Source organism: Cariama cristata, unplaced genomic scaffold (genome assembly GCF_000690535.1).
Source record: "Cariama cristata isolate BGI_N322 unplaced genomic scaffold, ASM69053v1 scaffold3890, whole genome shotgun sequence".
Classification (NCBI taxonomy): Eukaryota; Metazoa; Chordata; class Aves; order Cariamiformes; family Cariamidae; genus Cariama; species Cariama cristata.
Window position 1 is genome coordinate 624 of NW_009593915.1, and position 23,303 is coordinate 23,926.

Below are 23,303 nucleotides of genomic sequence, written 5' to 3' on the forward strand. Positions count from 1 at the left end.
TTCACAAATTTGTTTGGATATACTTTGAACAAATAACAATCTTGTGTGTGGTCAGTTTTCCAGTTCCCCCTTTTTAATTCCTTTTGCAGAGCAGTGGGAGCACATGTGTATTTCTAATAGTGTAAAACAACAAAAAAGGCTTGTGGTATCTATATCTGTTGTAAGAGAGGATTTCTTGACATTGTTTCCCATTTTATTTCCAATTTGGCAGTACACAATTTATTATGGCTCTAAAGTTTTGGTGGCCTTAGTTTTTCAGGTTTCATAGTCTACAAGCTAATTGTAGAGAAATGGTGAATAAGAAAATATTTTTTTAAAAATAATTTTTATTAATAAGTTTTTTGAGCTGGTTTTATGTAATTGTATCTGTTTAAATCAAGACAGGTTAGTTTCCCTTTCACACCTAATTCTTGAAAAGAAAAAAAAAATTAGTCCCATGAAGCAGTTTCTCTAATTTGTGCATAATGTGCAGTGTCTCTGAATACAGATTTAAACGTGCGGTATCATGGTTATGAAAGCTTCAGTAGAAGATGATGATTCAGGATGGGAACTCAGTATGCCTGACAAGATGGAGAAGAGTAATGCAAGCTGGATAGATATAACCCAGGATTTTGAAGAAGCTTGTAGAGGTGAGTTGTACTGCTTGTGTTCTCCAAAGGATTCCAAATTTTCTCAGGCCTAAGCATGGTTCTTGGAGGTGCTTCAAGCAATAGTTTGACACAAGTTCAAACTCCAGATGAATGGACTACATTGATTCTGTGTTTCCCTGTGTTTAAGTTAACTGTGAGGTTGGAAGTATCAGAGTAACCTCATCTTGCCGCTTCTTCCAGGTTACATAAAAACATTATTTAAAAAAGATATTTTCATCTTACACATTTTTCACATCTGCAGTTTTTCTTTGCAAAGATTTTTTTCTATCTCTTCTGCCAAATAGAAACTTTGTTCGTACATGCAGAATCAACGCTCTGTTTTTTCCTCTACGTTTTTGAATCTGTAGAGTCCAATGATTTATTCGCTTGATTGATCAGCATTATCATTTTTCATCTTTGAAACAAGGCTGAGCTTCTGATGAGATGCAGTGCATTCCAGTCACAGGGAAGCAGTTGCTTCCATTTAAATGGTGTCTACATTGTTATTAGCTGTTAGCGCTAGTTTACTGTGACAGTGACTTTACTTTTTAAATGGATTTTATGATGACATTAGGCAAAAATAAATATAAAACTGCAGCTTACCACACATAATATTACATAATGCTAAACACAGTTTCTTTATGCCGTCAAATAATTACTATATGTTAATGATACACTGTTTGTGTACCTATCAAATACATCTAAAGGCTTCATTAAAAGTAATGAGGAAAAGCAAGCCTTTCAGTAAACTCCCCTGGAAAAATTAGACATCTGCATAAAGGAGCACAGAAAACTACTGTCCTGTGTTTCAGGCTATTCAGATGCTACTATTTGGTAATTCTAAAATGCTTTAACTGTTGGAGTAACAGAGAGGGATGAGGAAAGACTGTGAACAACAGAGGTTTTTTAGCCTTTCATCCTTGAAAGTGCTTTGTAAGTAAAAGCAAGTGAAGGTGGGGTAGAAGTGTCTAGTCTGCTTCCCACACCTTCTCCTATCTTAGTTTGGTGAGTGAAAAGACTATGCTGGAAAAGTTGTGCTAGAAGGGTGATTGTAATTGTTTGTTCTGTTCCTTTGTAGAACTGAAGTTAGGAGAACTGCTTCATGACAAGCTGTAAGTATACCTGTGAAGTAGTTCTGGGTTTTAGGTAGGATTAGTGCAAATATGTTAATGTTTACTAATAAGCAAGTCTTGCAGTATCAACTAAGCTTTTTTAGACTTTTACTTCAAATAAAGTAGTTGACGTATTCAGAATATCATTCATCCTCAGCAGTATGTATGAATGCTGAACATTTCTCATGGTGCTAGTATAACATTACATTTTCAGTTAATCAATGTAGTTCAGAAGTTCATAGCACATCTTGCAATTAGTGGTGTTGCCGCTACTGAACCTACTGAACTGTTTTTTGTGGACATACTTTTATTAAAAAATGCCAGAAGGACTTTAAGATTTTAAGTCTGGTTGCTTCAAATGTCACTAATAAGTTTAGGATAAAAGATCCATGTGCTTTAAAGTAACTCTTAAATTATATTCTAAAATGGAAACTGAGAGCCCTACATATTAAGAAAAAATATATTTCAGAAAAAAGCATGTACTAAAATCTCGCTAAATTCATTAAAGAATGACATGAGATTAAAATATTTTAAAGATAAAAGTAAATTGTTTAGCCACACAAGTCTGTTCACTTGCATAAAGAAAAAAGTGCTTATTTAAGACTAATAGTTCGGAAATACAGAAGTATACTGTTAAATGCAAACCTGCTTAAAAGTGTGTGCAAGGATGTCACTAAGTGGTTACTAAGTAGAATCAAAGCACATTTTTGAGGTATAATTTTATACATCAGAGCATTTCAGAGCAAATACCTTTTTAGAATTAGAATGTCCCACACACGATAACCTTTCTTATATAATAAAGGATTGTGCATCAGTGCTGATGAATATCATATGTGCCAAAGGTGAGGCACTATATCGCTTCTTCTGTAGGCTAGTCTTCATTTGGTGTGGTTCTCCTGCAAGCTTTTGTGCTCTTAATACAAGTGATCCATTGTCACATGCTGGGATTTTTTTCTATCAGTTTTCTTAACATGCCCATTTTAAACAAAGTTGGTATATTCAATGTATATTATTGTCAGTCTGTGTCATGTATATTGTCATTAGTTTGTGGGGTACACACCTTACTTGGGTTTTTGGATGTAGCATAATAAAGAACAGCTTATTCAGTTAGTATCAGTTTATTATGTTATTTGATCTTTAAAAAGATGCTATGTCATTGTCACCTGTATAGAAACAAGTGTGTATAGCTTTAGTAATGGGGTATTTGGCTCAGAAGTGTTCTTCAGCTTTAAAAAATGTCTAAAAGTTTTCTTTTACTTTTAGGCGTCTATTTTCTTTCTTATTTGTTGAGAGATCCGCAAATTCCTGAAAGCCATGATGTCTGAAGTTCAGTAGTAGTGTTGAAATACCTTACCTTATTGTCTGTAGTCAGAATACAGTGTACTCAGTTTGTCATCATATGTTCTTTTACATTGGTTTGTGAAGACTGTTTTGTATAAAATAATTAAATTTAGACCATTTTTTTGTTGGTGTTCTTAGTTTTGGTCTTTTTGAAGCCATGTCTGCCATTGAAATGATGGATCCAAAGATGGATGCTGGTATGATTGGAAACCAAGTTAATAGGAAGGTTCTTAACTTTGAGCAAGCTATTAAGGTTTGTGTGACTTTTCTAGTTTTGCCTGCACTGTCTGTAAAAGTATGGTGTAGTTTTATCAAAGTGCAGTTAAGCACAATTCAACATAAATAATGTTTTCAATCTTCACTTAAAATTGATTTTTTTTTTTCCTTTATTTTGCATAGTTAAGTAAGAAATAGCTTTGAGGTTTACCTTTGTTGTTTGCCTACATTATCACAATGATGATAAGTCTTCCAGTGAACAGTACTGTGAAATTGTTGGGTATTGATCCCTCAAATAAATAAATTTCACAGAAATGGTTTTGCAAGTCACCATCTACTTCCCCAAAATGTGTCTTTTATATGAAGATGTATTGGTTAGTCCCTCTTTAAGCTGAATGGAAACCAGCTTCCTTACAAAAGCAAATTAACACTTTATGAGACTATCGGTTCATTAGCATTGAACAGAAACTGGCTGATTTAACAACATTGACAGTAATGATTAACTTTTGATGCATGGTCAAGATAAATTGTTGGAGGGAGGTTGAAAGACTTTCTGTTATTTTGGAAAAAATAATGCACTCGCAGAGGAAAGAATTTTTTACCATGGACCTTTTCTTGAATAGACTAAGAGAACTCTGTGTAAAATATTGGCTAAGTAATGTATGCTGAATTCCATATATTGGACAAATAAAATGAAAGAAGTAGGGTTGCTGCCTTATTGGTCCTGACCTAGAAGGCAGTAAAACTCTACAAGTATCTGCAGTGTAAGAAGCAGTCTTGAAAGAATGGGTCTTGCATATTATTCTTTGTTCAGTCTTTATTATGACTACACATACTCTTTTGTGATTTGAGTGCTGACAGTTCACTGGTTTTAAACTTCTATTGGCTACTCATAAATCAGAAGTTTTATTTTAGCTTTCTCTTTGAATATCTTTGTGTTTGGCCAGTGTTCAGAACAATGATGGGAAAGCAAAGTTTTTCAGAATTTGAGGCACATTATGAAGGTAGTCAATAAAGCTAGCGGTATACAAATATTCTGAAGACTTAACCAAATTGTAGTTTTGTTTTTGCCTGTACAAATAACAAGTTGTATTTGGCCTATAGGCTTCCATAGTCTTTAGGTTTTTTCCTCTTTCTTTGTTTTCAAAGGATGGCACCATTAAAATAAAGGAACTCACTTCACCTGAGCTGGTGGGAATAATGGATACATGTTTTTGTTGTTTGGTAAGGATTTCTCTGCTCTTAATGTTAGATGATTTTAGTTTCAAAACATAATCTTTTAATTTGGTTTAAAAAACGAAAAAACAGTAGAATTCAACAAAAAAGATTCACCAAGCAGAAAATACATGCTTAGTTTTTTAATTTCCGTTTAGATACTTGCATTTGCTATTATAAGAGGCATAATTTTGGGTTTTGGATTTTTTTTTTATTGTACGAAATCATTATGAAAGGGAACTGGTAGCATTTTGAATAATGTAAAAAAGTTTTGTAATTTCTGGGTTTTAAATGTATGGTATCTGGCTGCCTGCTGTGTACTGGTGTTTGACTGTGTTGGAAAGTGAGTGTGTGGTAACCTATAGTGCTCTGTTGCTCATTTCTGTACAGCCAATATTGACTGAGCTTACAGGGGCATTTTGAAGAAAGAAAAGAAAATACCTAAATCTATTTAGAGAGGAAACAAGTGGATTATCAGTTATTTGTTAATTGTGAAATTTTTTTTCTGTGTATATGTCTTCATTTCCTCGGTAGATGATACAAATTATTTTCAGTTACTTTTTAAATGACATCAAGAAAATTACTTTGGTTTTTAAAACATTTCAAATTAATTGAGATTAAGATATGTAAAGGTCACTGTGTATTTGATGTGGTGTAACATAATTCGTCTTCTCCCCCCAGCACACTGCCTTCCCCAGTACTCACTTTTTTTGAGAATGGGCAGTGGTCATATTAAAAATCAGATCTTACTGTGTTTTATGCTATTTCAGGATAAAAATAGTTGTTCAGATTACTGAAGCTTTCTCTGTACCTTAAAGCAGTATGAAAGTAGTAGAAAGGGGGGATTCTGAAAAGAAGCTATATGTTGTAGAAGGGAACGTGCAGAATATTGGTGAGTTATTTCATAGGTGCTTGCATTTTTTATTCAGTATTTCTGTAGAGGAAGCTTACAAATCAGGTGGTCTCTTAATGTCGTGTCTAAGTCACAGAGATTAGACCTGAACTTTGTGAAGAGGTTTATCCAACACCAGAATTTGGTAGTGTTAAAGGGTTTAGTAACTTAACTGCCACAGCCAGCAGATGGGCAAAGATTAAAAGTTGAGAGACCTTCTCTTGCCCTCTTTTGCTGGATGGAAGGTTGCCATGATAGGGACTTGCTTAATGACTCACTGAAGCACAGTAACATGGAAAAAGAATGGAGATGTAAAAATGAGGACTTGGCTGTCATGAGTAAAACGTGTCGTTTTCTCTTCCCTAGATAACATGGTTAGAGGGACATTCCTTGGCCCAGACGGTGTTCACTTGCCTTTATATTCATAATCCAGACTTCATAGAAGATCCTGCTATGAAGGCTTTTGCTCTGGGGATCCTAAAAATCTGTGATATTGCCAGAGAAAAGGTTAACAAAGCAGCTGTTTTTGAGGAGGTATGTGTTTCATCTCCTATGGTTAAATATGTAACATTATACATAGGCTCCATAACGCAAATAAGACAGTATATTAGGGAAATTTCTTACTGTTTGATTTGAGGATACTGTCAGAGCAGCAATTCATCCTCCTAAAAGTATTAGACTCGATCTCTTTCAAATGCAGTTTTCTTCAATGAAGGTGTTTTATACTCTTTTCTATATTTTGCTTGAGTGTTGGAGTCACATAAATATTTTACTCAAGAAGCAATGCAAGTCTTGTGGGTAACCATTTGAAATCAGTTTTACCTGTGGTTTTCTTCCTATTTAATTTTTTATTTTTCTAGTTTAAATAACCATGATTGTCTTTTGTCTGAAATGTCCATCTAGCAATGGAACCAGTGTTTTCTGTGCTCAGAGCAATTTTTGTTTCCTCTGAGCTTGGACAAATCACTTCTTACTGACTATAACTAAAATTTATTAAATAGTACTTTGCATCTATAGTTCTTGTAACATTTTGATAGGGTGGCACTTGATGAAAATAGGAAGGGGATACTGGTATTAAGGATTTATTCAGAAAATTATTGCCCCAAGCTGGATTTTGGCAGGAAAGTCACCAAAACCATGGATGTATTCAGTTGTACAGTGTAAACCTGGACCTTTATACTTGGTGTAGTTAAACAAAACCACCCCAGAACAACAAAAAAAACCCCAACAGAACACAAGAAAACAACCCCAAAAAACCAAAACAAACAAAAAAGAAAACTCCAAACCCCAACTTGAAAATGTAACTGCTACCATTTATATTTCACTATATATTGTGTCTTTGATTTTTATTTTTTAGGAAGATTTTCAGTCAATGACTTACGGATTTAAAATGGCCAATAGCGTGACAGATCTTAGAGTTACAGGTACAGTTTGTGCTTTCTTTCTGTCCATCAGTCTCTTTCTCTTTTGAGCATGTCGGTTACTCTCAGCCAAACCTAATGAATTGGTAGGAATCTCAGATGTTTTATTAGTCTTATGAAAATTAGTAGCTTGGTAAAGAGAGATCAAATTATTTTTCCTTGAAGAAAAGGTTTAGCTGTTTATTTGTTAATTGCCTGAGAAACGGAAGAAGTGCTTTTAGATGTGCCAGCCAAGTGCCTGAGCATGAGCTCATCCAGGACTGAGACGGATACAAAACATGGGGAAATGCGTTGCTTGAATTCTGCTTCTCTGTCTCACAATTTGTTGTGATGTAAACAAATTGCTGTTGAGGAAAAAAGCAGTGTAGCAGTTCTAAAGCTATGAATGCGTATGTTATTAGGTACATCCATAAGTATGTGTGTTAGCCTTCTGATGCACTATGTTTGATACATACTTTAGCTTTCCATTGATTTATTTTTAGAAAATTCATAAACACTTTAGCTTTGAGTCAGTCAGTCTATACTCTGATTTATCTGTTGTTGCAAGACATCCCCACCGTACCTCACAAGAATATTTTTTTATCTAGTCTTTGGCTAATGGGTATGTGAAGCACTTCAAAACTTGGTTTCCCCTCAAAACTTTTTCCCTGAGTCATGTAGGTGTACCTAGCAATGCTTCTCAGATTTTAATTGTACTGTGACTTTTCCAGGTATGCTAAAAGATGTGGAAGATGACATGCAAAGACGAGTGAAGGTATTGTTCTCATGTTTGCCTTGTCAATTATACTTTAACATAGGTTTGGGGGAGGGAGTTGGATTGTGAAGAATGCAGTGCTTTTCTGTCATTAAATGGTGGGGGTTTTTTAAAGAACTGCCATAATAGTTTGTGTATCATGCTGGTAGTCTGCCTTCTAGCTGAAGATGCTGAAGTCTTCAGACTTCTCTAAACTCTTTAGTAGTTGCTTCAGTAGTAATAGGTGGAATAATGATGTAGTAGATAACACTGGGCTGGGGCACAGAAAGTATGTATTTAAATTCTGGCTTTTATACAGCTATACTACATGATGTTAAAGAATTCTCTTAATCTTCCTTTACCACAGTTTACATTATAAAATGTTCATGTGATTTCATTGCCTGTTTGCAGAGTGGACTGAAATAGGTCTCATTCCTTATAGGAGAGTCTTGAATCATTCAAGTACCTAGATGATATATTAAGAGTCTTTGAACTTGGGAACTCATTTTTAGGGTTATTTAACAGATGGATGTTCTGGAGAGGGTAAAAGGATTTTACCAGTAGCTTCACTTTGTAGTGCGACTTTTAATACGTTATTTGAAATTTCTTTACCTTCTAGAGCACTCGAAGTCGACAAGGAGAGGAGAGGGATCCAGAAGTTGAACTTGAAGTAATGAATTGTTTACTTTTTTCTGGATTTCATGGATTAGTACATCATTGCTTTAATCGGTAGTTAACAGCATGTGAGAAATGTGTGTGTCACCATTGTTGCTACTGCTGTCATATCTGAACTGCTATAAACATGGCCCTGAGCAAACCCCAGGCTAGCAGGTAGGCTTTTATACTTTGAAGGGGTAGAGTTCTGGATCAGTCCCCATGGCAGAATAGTGATGCTGCTGCAAATCTGCCATTTATGCACCTACCTCTCAAGAAAAAGCCATTAGCAAAGTAGATGGTCTTACCTGTTCTATACCTTCTTCCCTTAGTTCCTTCCCAGCAGCTTTTACTGCTGCTGGCAGCCTCTCTGTCAATGTAAGAAGAGAAGGCGAAAGCAGTGTAGCTCCTTCCAGAAAAAGTGGTAATTGATGTAGTGGATGTGGTTGATTTAGAAGGGTGTGGGTTTCCTTTCCCAGTAACGTTATTTTCTTCAGAAATCACTTCCAACATAGATCTTCAGCAAAAAGGAGAGAAAATCAGTTCAATAATTTGTGGTTGTTCACTTAAGCTGAGATTTGAATAACATTTGCATAGGAGATAGCTATACAGCCAGTGGTTGAACTTTACCCAAAGTATCTTAGTATTTTTTGTGTTAGAGCTTTTCTGACAGCAGTACAGATTTCTTCTATAAAATCTATAACTTTTCTTCAGAATCATGCTAGATACCGTATTTTTAAGACTAGAGACCATACTTCTATAAAAGTTTCAGGATTTAATACGTATTAATAGTAATTGGCAGTATATTTTTGTTACAGCATCAACAGTGTTTAGCTGTGTTCAGCAGAGTCAAGTTTACCCGGTTACTTCTGACTGTTCTAATAGCATTTACCAAGAAAGAGGTATGTTCATTTGATGTATCCGTGTTCACATTGTGATCCTGTGAAATAGTAGTTTTTCATTCTCTAAGGTCAAGCAATTATTCTGTAGATTCTATAGATTTAAATTGATGTTGCTGCAGGTATAGTGTTGGATAAGGCCTTACAATGGCAACCATTCAGTTTTCTTTCATTTTTAAAGAAAACATAGGGAAGGCTAGTAGCTGACATTACTATGGCCTTGCAGAAAGACAGAATATTCGTGCTGGAACACTTAAAGAAAAATATTTATGGGTTTTGGTTACTCTTTTCACATGCGTGAGCTGTAGAGTTAACTGACATTGGCAGTGTTTTGTCCATCTCTAGGGAAGTGTTAGCTTTTCCTCCATGTGATATTGGATTTGTATCTAGACCTCTTTGGTCTGAAAAGAATATAACAGCTTTCCATACAATTTGTGTGCTTTTTTGAAAATAAAATTTCCTAATTGTTGAGAGGGGAAGGAACAGCATGTCCTAGGGCAAAGGGGTAGAATCACAGGTTACATAAGACAAAGCTTTTTGTTTGAATAGCTTTTTCTTTATACAGGGATAAATATCTGTCTGTTGCTTATTGTTATTTCCATTTCGTAAAGAAATAAACAAGTTTCTTAAGTGGCATAGTGTCTTTCCCACGTATTTTGCTGTTGGAGCAGCTGCATACTGTGCAGTTTAAAAGACCTTGATCAAATTGAAGGTGCTAGTATCATTGATAGACATCAGTGTTGAGGAAAAAGTGATTGAGTAGTTGAGAACAATTGCATTCTGAGTGTAACCATTAGTTAGAAATCAAACTGACATAGAAGTGATTTACACTGATGTGCAACCAAATTCTGTCTGTGTTAACTGCTGTGAGTTAATGATCTGTGCAAAATCAGATTATCTTAGTGTTGCTAAAGTCTGATTACTTAAGGTATGTTATTTACATCATGAACCTCTTTGAATTAGATCTGCTTAGCAGCTTATTCTTTTAGTACATTTATGGATGCCATAATACATGAACATATGTTACGCAGAGCTACAGGTCTTGTTCAGCTTCTGTTAGATCTTCAGGAGATTTTAAACCTTTTTTTTTCCAAAAGAAGTCAAGTTTCAGTTTGACTTGAGATGTCAGGTATTTGAGGTTCCATCAGGGACTGTTAGTCTGGTATTTTTAAAACAAAATTTTAGATTTTACAAAGAGCCATTTTAAATAGTACCCAGTTTGCTAACAGATTTGGATTTGTAGGACATCAGAATATTCAGCATGTCAGCAGATCATGAATCAAGATTTCTAATGGACTTCTGGTATCTTCTAATGTTACACAGTTATTTCATTTCAGTTGATAGGTTGTGTTTTGCCTATATTCTCAACAATGTTGCATTTTCTAATGATAGGAGATTTTTTTTTTCCTCAGTTTGGAGTTCTGCCTCATTTGGCAGAAGAGTTTTGTGGGGTTTTTTGCCTGCCACACCCCCTCAATCCTCCAAAATCAAAAGCAGAGGATCTGCATGTAGTGTATATTAGACTTTCTGTTGTCATTATTATTAAGGCTTATCTTATACAGCAAAACATACAATATTAAATATAAAATATATGTATTATATGTAATGTATAATGAGCACTTTATTGCACAGAAATCTGGGGGGGCGGGTTTCAGAACTGGAGGTGTACAAACATTAGAATCCTCATATCATTCTCTTTTCTGATACTAGCATTAATTCTATAGTCAAAATAGGTTGGTTCATAATGTGAATAACTGTTACCTGCATTTCAGACAAGTGCAGTTGCAGAAGCTCAGAAACTAATGACTCAGGCAGCTGACTTGCTTTCTGCCATCCACAATTCATTGCATCATGGTATCCAGGCACAGAATGATACCACTAAAGGAGGTATGTATCAAATTTTACCATTTTTTAACCTTTCTTAATACGCTTTCTTTGATAAACTTTAATAAGTACTTGTATGTAAAAAATCACTATTTACTTTGAACTAATAATATTCATTATACAAGCTGTTACAGATTTGCATTGTTTGATCTTAATTTTATTTCACTAAATGATGGTTCTTGTGAAAGCAATATTGTCAGTTCAAAGCCAAAGATAATGTGGACTTTTGATTAAGTGCATTGCACTTCAAATCAGTGTATATGCCATTTTAAAATAAAGAACACCAGCTCACTGTCTGTACAGGTATGTGCTGAGGTGTTGAGGGTCGGGTTTTTTTAAATAGTAATCATTGTCTCAGTTTGGTAGTTAGTGTCTCTGGAAGTTAACTGTCAGTTAAAAAAGTTCATTTTGGCTAATTGAATAATTTATATTATACTTTCAAGTTTGAAGTGAGTTCTGAAAACATAGCTTATATGCAACTTCTCTCTTTCTGTCTCCCCTCCTCCTTCATTAGATCATCCTATTATGATGGGCTTTGAGCCCCTTGTTAATCAGAGATTGCTGCCACCAACTTTCCCTCGATATGCAAAAATAATTAAAAGGGAAGAAATGGTCAATTATTTTTCCAAACTAATAGACCGAATAAAAACTGTATGTGAAGTAGTCAACTTAACTAATTTGCACTGTATACTGGTAAGCATGAATATTTCTCATTTATAGCCAAAAATAAGATCTTAAAATGTAACTTGCAAAAAATTGTTCCATATATACATGCTGTTGCTTGCTGGAGAAAAAACTGAGCTGTATGTATAAATCTTTGGTGTTTCTCATTGTTGTGTACAATTTCAAAATTTGCTGTCTTTCCTGATACTTAATATTTTTGGTTTTTTAACAAAGACTTTTCTCCTCTCAAACCTGCCATTTTTCTGGTAACTGTTAAATAATTATGTATGTTAGTGATGGAGGCCAAGCAGGCTAGGCTGAAGAACTGCATCTGCAGTAGCAGAACATAATCCCTTGCTATGCTCCTGATTTTTTTCAGATTCAGTAAGCAGTATTCTGCATATGTACCTGTAACATGAGAGCACTTAATTAAATACTTAAACAAACATGTATTCCCTGAATAGGCATAAAGTTAAGCATCTGCTTGTCTTCTTTCCTGAATAAGTGGTGTTTATTCTGAGTTACTGCCTACATTTATTAGAAGACATTTAAATGTTTGAAATACTTTTTACCATACATGCATTTGCTGACTGAGAAAAGAGCCACAGTTACATCAGTTTGAAGATCAAGAAAATATCTTTTGTTTTGCTAATTCCTGTTAATTAATTTAAAGGAACGTTTGCATGAATCATCTAGAACCAGTTAAACATTGCAGTTTTGTTACATACCTGGTTCAGTTATGTTGATATCTCAACAATTTCACAGCATCTTTTTTCTATACTATCATCATTCTAGTTGTTGCATTTGAAGAAGAAAATATAGAAATCTTTTTTCTGTTAAATAACAAGTAATTGCAGAAAACAGAAGATTTTAGCTTCATAATATGTTCTGTTTTGTTCAAATTATTCATGCTTACTTTCTTACAAGTTGTGTAAGCTATGCTGTGTGTACGTATGTGTGTTTGTGCATACGAAATATAGGTGTACTTACACAATTGTTTATATGTGTGTATATATAAAAATGCAAATGCATGTGTGTGTGTATAAAAATGTAAGACTGTATGTGTATATAGTATATATTAAAAAAAATTAGTATATTAACCTGAATTGTCTTTTTTTCCTAAATGTAAATCAGGATTTTTTCTGTGAGTTTAGTGAGCAATCACCGTGTGTTCTTTCAAGATCCCTGTTACAGGCAAGTCCCAATCTATGTCTTTGAACAAGATACTTCTGCATTCATTATAAATATGGATTCATCTTCTTGTTTCAAATTTTTAAATTATTTGCATATCACTTAATAGTATGTAAGTGCTAAACAATTTTCTGGAGATACTTAGGTATATGGAGGCTTATGTTCTGATCTTATTTTTTTAGACATTTTTAAATACTGTTAGTTAGAACATGTTAGTACATGCTAATCAGAACAGAAAGTGTTAAAATGCTTTCTCTGCTGTAAAGCTGGGCCTGTACATGCATTTTTACGCTGTTCTCCATATGCTGTGTCAGTTTGGGGCTGGTGTTTGTATTCATCCTCCCTGTTTGGACGGAATTTCATGTATAGACTGCCTCTGTTGCTACAACAGTAAAACTGATGGTTAGGGCGGAACAGGCTACTACTTCTCTTCTCACTGCTTCACTTACCTTGAAATTATTTACTCTGAGCTAAGGAATATATAATATATTTCCTTTTATGAAGTTTTGATTTGAATAGGGTGTCCCTGAACATCAGAACTTTTTTACATTTGATCCCATTTAAACCACCTGTAGAGCCAATGGAATAGAACTACTGGCAAGTAAAATGTTTCCATAGTGTGTGTGTTCTGACTTTCCACTACATATGTTTGTGCAATCGCTGTGGGTACTTGACTGCAGAGCTTTTTCTGCAGCTGCTGAAGAACCATGTAAGAAAGGGACACAGCACTCGTGGAGGAAAGTGGAACATCAGACATGACCAATGAAAACAATAGTATCTATAGGAGTAGAAAAAAGTCTGCATTAGTCTGAAAATTTACCTTTATCTACCTCAAGGGAAACCACATAACCTATATTATGTTAATCTTCAGAAACATCTGTCTGATTTTTAACATCTTTAAAGTCCAATAAATAAAATCATTATGCATGCATCGTCTTATGCAAGTAATAGAGTTGTATTTTGTGTTGTGGGAATAGTACAGAAGTGACAGATCTCAATATGCCTATATTTCTGAGTCTGTAATCTTATACCTAGCTGAACTATTTTATTTCTTAAAGAAATCTTACAAGTTTCTGGTATAATATAGGTACTGTAAGAGCTTTCTGTTAGTAATTTCTAAAGCATTACTTTTAACTTAGAACATGTTTCTGAAAACATATTTTCACTTTCAGACAACTTTTCTGGTAGATAACAAGAAGGTGTTTGGCACTCACCTCATGCAAGACATGGTAAAAGATGCTTTAAGGTCTTTTGTCAGTCCTCCAGTACTTTCTCCAAAGTAAGTGGATCTTGAGTTTACTTGCATATGTTTACATGTCTGGTGAAAAAAATATTTCTACTTACAAAAGCAAGGACAGACATACAAAGAATGTATACGTTTTGTACTTATTAGTGCTTATGTATTTTTGCTCTCAAAAGCAAGGACAGACATATGAAGAATGTATACATTTTGTACCTATTAGTGCTTATGTATGAAAGAGTCACTTGCTGTTGCTGCACTTATGTTTCTTTTTAAATTTTGTGCTACATAGACTGGTGACATTTATAAACGTGTGTATGTACGTGGATATTTCCCTTTTAGGTGTTGTCTTTATAATAATCATCAGGCGAAGGACTACATTGATTCCTTTGTGACGCATTGCGTTCGGGTAAGTGTTCATTCCAATTACAGCATGTTTATGCGTATAGGAGCACTTTCAAGGTTTGCTTATGTTTGAAAGTGAGACCAGGTTTTTTTGACACCTGACATGAAGGCAAAATTGCAGAAGTTGGCCAACTTAAAATGCTAAAACTTTTTAAAAAGCTAGTATAATTATTGCTTGCTTCCTGTATTATGCTTCCAGATTTTTCATTAACATTTCACTTTATTAGATATCTGCTACTAACTGTTTACAGGGTAGTTTTATGTTTTAAGATTCAGTTATTGAATGCAGCACAATGAAAATCTTAAGAAAATCATAGATTCGTTTAGGTTGGAAAAGACCCTTAAGATCATCAAGTCTAACCATTAACCTAACACTATCAAACCCTCCACTAAACCATGTCCCTAAGCATCACATCTGCACATCTTTTAAATACCTCCAGGGGTGGTGACTCAACCATTTCCCTGGGCAGACTGTTCCAATGCTCAACAACCCTTTCCCTCCAATCTAAACCTCCCCGAGCACGACTTCAGGCCATTTCCTCTCATCTTGTCGCTTCTTACTTGGGAGAAGAGACCTACCCCCACCTCACCAGTTCCCTCAGCTGCTCCTCACCAGATTTGTGCTCCAGGCCCTTCACCAGCTTCGTTACCCTTCTTTGGACAAGCTCCAGCACCTCAATGTCTGTCTTGAAGTGGAGGGCTCAAAACTGAACACAGTGGTTGAGGTGCGGCCTCACCAGTGCTGAGTACAGGGGGACAATCACTTCCCTAGTCTTGCTGCCACACTATTTCTGATAGAAACCGGGATGCTGTTGGCCTTCTTCGCCACCTGGGCACATGGATTTAGGCATAAAAATTATCTCTCACCCTAAGTATTCTGTTCTGATCAGATTCCTAAGGATGCTTACTCAATCTCATGTTGACTTGTGTACAGAGAAATGAGCTCTTGCATCACTCCAGAGACCTCTCTTGCCTGCTAGCTTGCACTCCGTAGGGAGCCTTAAGGAATCCACATCCTAATATAGATGTATAAAACAGGTGCCTAAACAGACATCATAGTACTCCTCCTGTAGTTTCGAAGTTGTGTTGAAATTTTAGAACTACACTTTGTTTCTTTCAGCCATTCTGTAGTCTGATTCAAATCCATGGACACAATAGAGCTCGTCAGAGAGATAAACTGGGTCACATTCTTGAGGAATTTGCCACCCTCCAGGATGAGGTAATGTCCTAGGCAGCAGGCCACCAAACTTCTTTCCAGGTATATTCCTACCAGAGTGGAGCATGTGGTATTAGATTCTATATGAGTGGAGCAACTCCACTGTTTATTCTAAAATCTTTAAGACAAGGATTCCTGAAATGGAGCCCGGGAAGTCTGTATGATGCATCCAAAGGCTTTCTGTTAGATCTCTTGAACAGAAAGGTATTACATTTTTTTTAAGATTAACTTTGTCCAATAAGTATTCAGGGAAACCTTCTGTGATGTCTGTAATTTAATGGTAATTCCACTGCTTGTAGTCTCTATCCTGCTTGTAACTGTCAGTCTGCAAGATTTAACCAAGGAGCTATGGATGAGCCATGTTTACAGGCCACTTTTGAAAATTCAGTCTTATAGCTATGTAAGATGTAAATTGCAAAATTTTGTAACTATTTTAAAAAATATATGTAAATGAAATAATAACTCTTAAAAATATGTGCTCCCAACTGATTTTCAATGTTTCTCAAGAACGAGGAGTGAAAGGTATATTTTCACTTGCTGGAAATGTGTTTCTTCAGCAGTGAGAGGCATGAAATAATATTTTTTTTCCAAGATGGGTATACTAAGGAGAGCAGTTGAGGAACTTGCAAGTTAAAGGGGGGATTTTATGTGCTTCAGCTTTTCACAGGATGGTTTGGTTGAGAGTTTGTTGCAGTACTGCAGCTGAGACACAATGTTTTTTCACTTTATAACAGGTCATATGGGTTGATTTGTTCAGGACTACTGATAATACTCAAACTGTGGGAGACTTCATGTGTTCCATACAATTACTTTTTAAGACTAAATTGGTCTTAGCAATATTTAGTTTCTCTGGTGGGACACAGTGTGTTTCTTGCATGTTAAGCTTATAAATTTAATTTTTCAATGCAACTAGGTTTTAAAAAAAATATGTAAGTAATTATTGCCAATATAGCAAAATCAGTAACAGCTTGTAATAGGTTCTGAGTTTCAGTGTTCATGTGACTGCTAACAATCTGTATATAAATACTTTTTAAAATTTTATTCTGTATTACTGTATTGAATATTTTTTTCTCTGTGCGGCAGAATTTACTTATGTGAATAACTTTCCAGTTTTCTGACAGTTGTAGACTGTAGATGTGGCAATATCTGTAAAAACCTGTTTTTGCCTTTTAATCTGGAGCATGACTTTACTGACCCAAATTGTATTCAGATTTTGTTAAAATTTTGTTTCTGACAGAACTTGAATGCTGTTTCAGTTTAATGTTCTTCCTCACTTGTCTGTTACTTTGCTCCCTTTTTCAACAGGCAGAGAAAGTAGATGCAGCACTTCATAGCATGTTACTAAAGCAGGAACCACAAAGGCAACATTTGGCTTGCTTGGGCACCTGGGTCCTATATCATAACCTTCGTATTATGATACAGTATCTGCTGAGTGGCTTTGAGTTGGAGCTTTACAGTATGCATGAATATTACTACATATATTGGTAAGAAGTTACTTTCTTGACAGCTGTTGGGGGAAGGATGCTCCCACAGAGCTATGATTGCAAATATTTAAAGGAGGGACTTCAACTATGGTTTTTTTTTTTCAATCTCAAGCTTGCTCAATATAGTATTTAGTTTACCTACTCATAAAATTACAAGTAGAGAAAAAATGGTTGGTCTCTTTTTTAGACTTACTAAATAGTGTACTTTTTTTTCTGAAATAATAATTCAGTCTGTTTAGCTTTTTAAAACAGTGTCTTCTAGTGACAGTGAATGAAAAATATGCCGAATTTGGCAGATGAGAGAATACAGCTGGAAAGCAATTTCCTTTATTCTTTTCTGTCTCTGTAGTACCAAGGTCAATGGTCTTGTTGATCTCTAGTATTTTAAAAAAGATCTCCAGAATTTTAATTTTTGGCTCTAATCTCAAAATTGACTAGGTGAAAACAACATCTTATTCTGTAAGCATGTTTGAAGAGACATCTGCCTTTAGTGAAAATGACTGCACTATATGGAGTCAAAATACCTTTTATTTTTCCACTTCCACTCACATTAATTGTTTTTCATAGTTGATGGCTTGGTCCAAAAGAGAAATGATTTTAGATGGTTCATTTTTGATTCAGCATTTAAAAACTGATGTTGAACCTTCCTATGTTAAAGTGCTCCTGTACATTGATGTTTTGGTTTTTTGAGCTGGTGTGGTTTGTTTTTTCTGTAAAGCTACCAATAAACTCTTACTAGATAAGCTGTAAGGCTTCTTTCTGAGAGATTAGACCAGTTCAAATGACTTGAACTTCAGTGCGTCTCATTATGTTTCTATGCTGTTTCATTAGTGGATTAAGCATCAAGTGAGAAAATTAATACTCCAGATAGTTACCAGAAGACGGCAATATTCTTTAAGTAATACCAAGTTTACTGTAAGACAGCTATTTTTTTATCTGCCCATATTTCCCCCCACCATTTTAATAAAATCACTCTTAATTGGAGCTGTCATGTGAACTGCTTTGTCTCCTTACTGTAAGTGAAGAACCAAAAAAGAGGAAATTTCTGAGGGAAAATGTGCAAATGAAACTCATATTTATTTCTCAATAGTTTTTCTTCTGAGTTATGACTTATGAAGTGTTATTTCTTCTTCCTGTACTCCAGATCTGTAATTTCTACTCTTTTTTTTTTTTTTCCTTCCCCTATTCTTTTTGATTTGAGGTCAGTCAAGAGATTTATTGAACCCACTTCCACTTACTAAGAATTTGCTCTTGAAGAATTCTTAAATATTTTTCTTAAATCTTAACAAATTGCATGTGGAACTTTGTTCCTGTGGGCTTGGCCCTTTTATTTAATAATGGCTTTTTAATGCTTGAAACAAATCAGTAATAAACTTGTTTCTCAAAACAGTAATTCCTAACAAAACTAGAAAAGGTATTAGTATAGTATCTTTTTTTAAAATGCTTCATTTGCTGGGGGAAGGAAGAATTCTAGAAAAATTTGATCTTACATGGATTTTGAAAGAATAAGAAACTTAGACTTCACTTAGTAAATGTATGAGAAACTTACATACCTTGAGCTGTCTATGGTTGAATCTGTACAGAGTCTTGTTTAAAAAACAAACGAACAAAAACAAAACAAAAAAAAGCTAAAATTCCAAACAGAGCACAGACTAATCTGTTCATTTTTAGCCATAAAAAACGAAGTTTTAAATGCTCTGAAGGTTGTCCTTTACTATTAGTTCTTTGAGTAAATGGCTTGGCATTCAGTGAGGATATGTGCATTATGAATATGTTTTGCACTGTAATATGTAACAGCTACATACTGGTTTTACTGTAGGTATCTATCGGAGTTCCTCTATGCCTGGTTGATGTCGACACTGAGCCGCGCTGACAGCTCTCAAATGGCGGAGGAGAGAATAATGGAGGAACAACAGAAAGGCCGTAGTAGTAAGAAAACAAAGAAAAAGAAAAAAGGTATCTAGGTGTAGAGTGTAACTCAGACTTCTTTTTTTTCCCGTCTTTCATGCAGCCATGTAGAATTAAAATTCAAAATTTATAGAGTCAACACTTACGTGGGTAGGAAAAAAGTCCTGGAGTTTATGAAGGCTGAATGTAAAGCTTTTTAACTAAAAAAGTCAGTCGCTGCATAAGAGTTTACCATTTATTTCCTTACGTTTAAATAGGTCTTTCAGAAAAAAAAAAAACTCATTTGAAAATTCACAGCTTCACCAATTGTGTTATGTTGGATCCTGTTAGATGTAATTAACAGATGCAGAGCAATTACCTTTGAAAAATCCTGCCTGTCTACAGTCAATAATTCCTGCAGGATTATGGGTTTTGTGACTGTAGCTAGATTTGAAAACTAAATTTTCAGTGTATTTCTATAATTTCTCTTTGGCTTCAGAAGATGTTCAAGCATGTTTCTTAATTTTACAGTGGTGAGTTGCCCTGTTTCAATTCAGTGGTAGTACTGTTGTGCAGAAGTCCCTTTAGAAATTCGTGCTTTCTCTGGTGTATATGCATGACAGAAAATGAGAATTTGCCTTCTTATCTAATAGCAGTCTGGCTCTTTTGTCAGAACTGTAAGGCTGCTACCGAAAAGGTGTTCAAAACCAGTGTCTAAATAGCATCTGATTCAGATTAGAGATGAACAGCTCAAGGCCATATCAGCTAAATTCCCTTGTCTCCAGGAATTCAGAAAATTACCACTATATTTTATACTTTTTTAAAAAGGTGGGGCAATTTGGCATTAGTTAAACACTGGGAGCTTAAAGGAATATTATCAGGATAGAAGTCTTATTAGGATAAAAATGCATTAACATTTTAATGTTAAAAGTTTAAAAAAATCCATGAGCTAAGCAAACAGACCTCTCAACTACAAGATTTAAATTCTGGCCTGTTGTTTAGTGTTGTATAATGACATGCGAAGACTGTCTGGACCAATTTATTTCATTGATGGCAGTATGGTGTTCATATGACTGTTAAGTATGTCTTGAGATATTTTGTGTGATCAGGAGCCAGGTGAGCAGAAATGCATGTCCATGTTTTATGCTTCAGTTTTCTTTCCTTATTTTAAAATACAATTGAGAATTATGTTGCTTTCTGAAAATTTGAAAGAAGATCTGAAATTAATATGTATACTTTTGTTGAATAAAAAAAATATTTTTGTGAAACTTGCAGTTCGCCCTCTCAGCAGAGAGATCACCATGAGTCAAGCATACCAAAATATGTGTGCTGGGATGTACAAGGTAATTTGTTTTTGCTTGCTGAACAATGGCTTCAGTTTTTTTGTAATAGGAATTGAGCATACATTGCATATCATCTTTGGGTTTAGTGGGAATGGAAATCAAGTATATAATGTTTTTTCTATACTTCCAGTTATAGCTAAATCATAACTTTCACCCTGCTCACAGCAAAATACGACATAAAGCTAACACCTTTCACTATATTTATCCTTTCCTTTTTAGACAATGATCGCATTTGACATGGATGGTAAAGTAAGAAAACCGAAGTTTGAACTGGATAGTGAGCAAGTTCGGTATGAGCACAGATTTGCTCCATTCAACAGTGTTATCACACCACCCCCAGTGCACTACTTGCAGTTTAAGGTGAGTAATCTTAAAACGTGGTGCTATTCATGCTTTTATAAGTCATTTGCTCACCTGCTTTAGACGTTGTTGTCATTGTAAAAAGAACCTTTAACATCTCAAAGTTCATATTGAAGCACAAGTCAAAATGGCAAGGAGTTGTGTGCAAGAAAAATATATAGCTTTGAATTCCTCCTAAAATTAATCTGACATGGTAGTTTATGAGATGCTTCTGTTGGTTTGCATGAAAACAAAAATCTCTTGAAAGTCTATTGACAGACTTTTTGGCTGTGATTTATATAGCAGCATGTTTTTATTACTGCAGCAAGCAAACAAGGAAATGAAACAAAAGTAATTTTGAGTGTTAAATCACAGAAGTGTTGGTTGGAAGGGACCGGTGGACTCTTGTCTTATCCAATTTCCTCCTTGAAGTAGTGTTATACATCACATCAGCTGTGTGTTTTTCTAGCCAAGTCTGAAAAAATCAAGGAATGGCGATTTTCCAACCTCTTTGGTTAACCTGATCCAGTTACTTTTTCTGGTCCATTTAGTCTTTGGATAACCTGACTGAGGACTATGCTATTCACCTTTTTTCCTAATGTCCAGTCTGAATTACAGTTTGTGGCCTCTCCCCCCATGTTACATTGTCTACCGCTAACAAAGACCATTTGTCTGACAACTTCCTAACTGCCTTTCAAGTAGCTATAGGCTGCTATTAAGATTATCCGTTAGCATCCTTCTCTAACTGAAAGAGTCCAGGTCCATTGACCTCTCCTTATGGGTCATGTGTTCTAGACCCCCAGTCATCTCCACATCTCAGCATCTTTCTTGAACTGAGTGCATCCAACACAGGATGCAATATTTCAGATGTCAAAGCACAAATATTGAGTACAGGATGATAACCTTCCTTGATCTGCTGGCCATACTTCTGCTTGTATATTCCCATATGACACTTGTCTGGTTTGTAATAAGAGCACCTTATTGGCTTGTATTCAGCTTGGTGTTCACAGTAACCCTGCTACTCATCCAGCTGATTATTAGCTTCTACTGATTTATGGGGTTATTCTGCCTCAGGTGCGGAAATTTGGACATTTCTTGTTGAACTTAGATTTCTGATGGCCAGACTTTAAGTTTCTAAAGGTCTATCTGAACTGAAATGGTACTATTTCGTATGCCAGTCACTCTCCTTAATTTAGTGTTATGAACAGGGGGGTACCAGAGCCAGGGGTACCCAAGGAAGAGCAGAGAGACCCACCAGAAACTGGCAGCTCTTGCGAGTGAGGCTGATGTGTCCTGGGTGTTGCCAGGAGCAATTGCAGGACATTTAAACGGCCCTAAGGAGTGCCAGCGACCAGGAACGCTGCAAACAGGGTAGGCAAACAGTGTGGCGCATCAGCCAGGGCGTGGTGCAGCAGTTTGTGCAGCAGTTCACACTGAAGGATACTGAAAGTTTGCCAACTCAACCAGGGAGCAATGGTATCCACTCAGCAGAAAGCCGTGGCCTCTCTAAGCTCTGCACCCACCACGACTGATGCAGCGTCTCAAACAGAGCTCTGGTGGGAGCACACTGCCATCCAGGTGTTGGGCTGCAGGTTGTGCCCTGCTCTTGCACCAGTACCAGACAGCACCAGTGAGCCCAACTGTGGGAGGTGTGCCCAGGTAGAACAACTTAGTGACAGAGCTCTAGGAGGAGGTGAATAGGTTGAGGAGTATCAGGGAGTCTGAAAGGAGACAGACCACTGGAACCACACCCTCCCTTGCCTGGGACAGACCCATCAAGCAGACAGGATGCATGATATGGAGGATTCCCTATCCTCTCTCCACTTGGCTGAACATGGTAACTTGGAAGATAAAGAGCAGTGGCGACAAGGTCCTTTGCAGCATGGCAGGCGCATCTCCTCTGTGACTGCCCTGCCTTCCCAAGTGCCCTTGCAAAATAGGTATGAGGCTCTGCAAGTGGAACCAAACAGTAATAAGGACAATGGTTCATCTAGCTTGGAGGAGTTGCCGAAGTTAAGTCAGCCTATGCTGAGCATCAAAACTGCTTGCATTAAGAAAAAAAAAAGGGTGATTGCCATAGGAGACTCTGTCCTGAAGGGATAGGAAGGCCCAGTATGCAGACCAGACCTACTCTCTCGGAAGTGTGTTGCCTCACTGGAGCCTGGGTTAAGGATGTGAACAGAAAGTGTCCTGTGCTGGTATGACCCTCAGATTATTATCCATTACTGATTTTTCAGGTAGGCAGCGATGAGGTTGTAACTAGAAGTCCAAAGGCAATCAAGAGAGACTTCAAGACCTTGAGACAACTGGTTAAGGGATCAGGAGCACAAGCAGTGTGCTCCAGTATTTCCCTAGTTGCAGGAAATGGTGAAGGAAGCAACAGGGAGATCAATAGCTGGCTCAGAGACTGGTGTCAGTGGCAGAATTTTGGCTTTTTTTGATCACAGGCCGGTCTACATGACACCAGGCCTGCTGACACAGACAAGGTACGCCTGTTGGAAAGGGGGAAAAGGAGCTTTGTACAGGAGTTAGCAGGGCT

The 23,303-nt window shown here is 36.1% G+C and overlaps 1 protein-coding gene across 1 annotated transcript; it reads left to right on the forward strand.

Annotated features, from left to right (window-relative positions):
• The first annotated feature begins 485 nt into the window (after positions 1–485).
• Positions 486–20,848, forward strand: NAA35 (N(alpha)-acetyltransferase 35, NatC auxiliary subunit). Its single transcript, XM_009695943.1, has 19 exons — positions 486–629; positions 1,708–1,741; positions 3,221–3,335; positions 4,448–4,522; positions 5,772–5,939; positions 6,763–6,829; positions 7,537–7,580; positions 8,179–8,229; positions 9,032–9,115; positions 10,885–10,999; positions 11,511–11,689; positions 12,794–12,853; positions 14,023–14,129; positions 14,433–14,499; positions 15,616–15,714; positions 17,017–17,195; positions 19,015–19,151; positions 20,358–20,425; positions 20,645–20,848. Exons 1-19 carry the CDS (start codon positions 506–508, stop codon positions 20,846–20,848), a joined length of 1,977 nt encoding a protein of 658 aa, XP_009694245.1. The 5' UTR covers positions 486–505.
• The last annotated feature ends 2,455 nt before the right edge of the window (positions 20,849–23,303 follow it).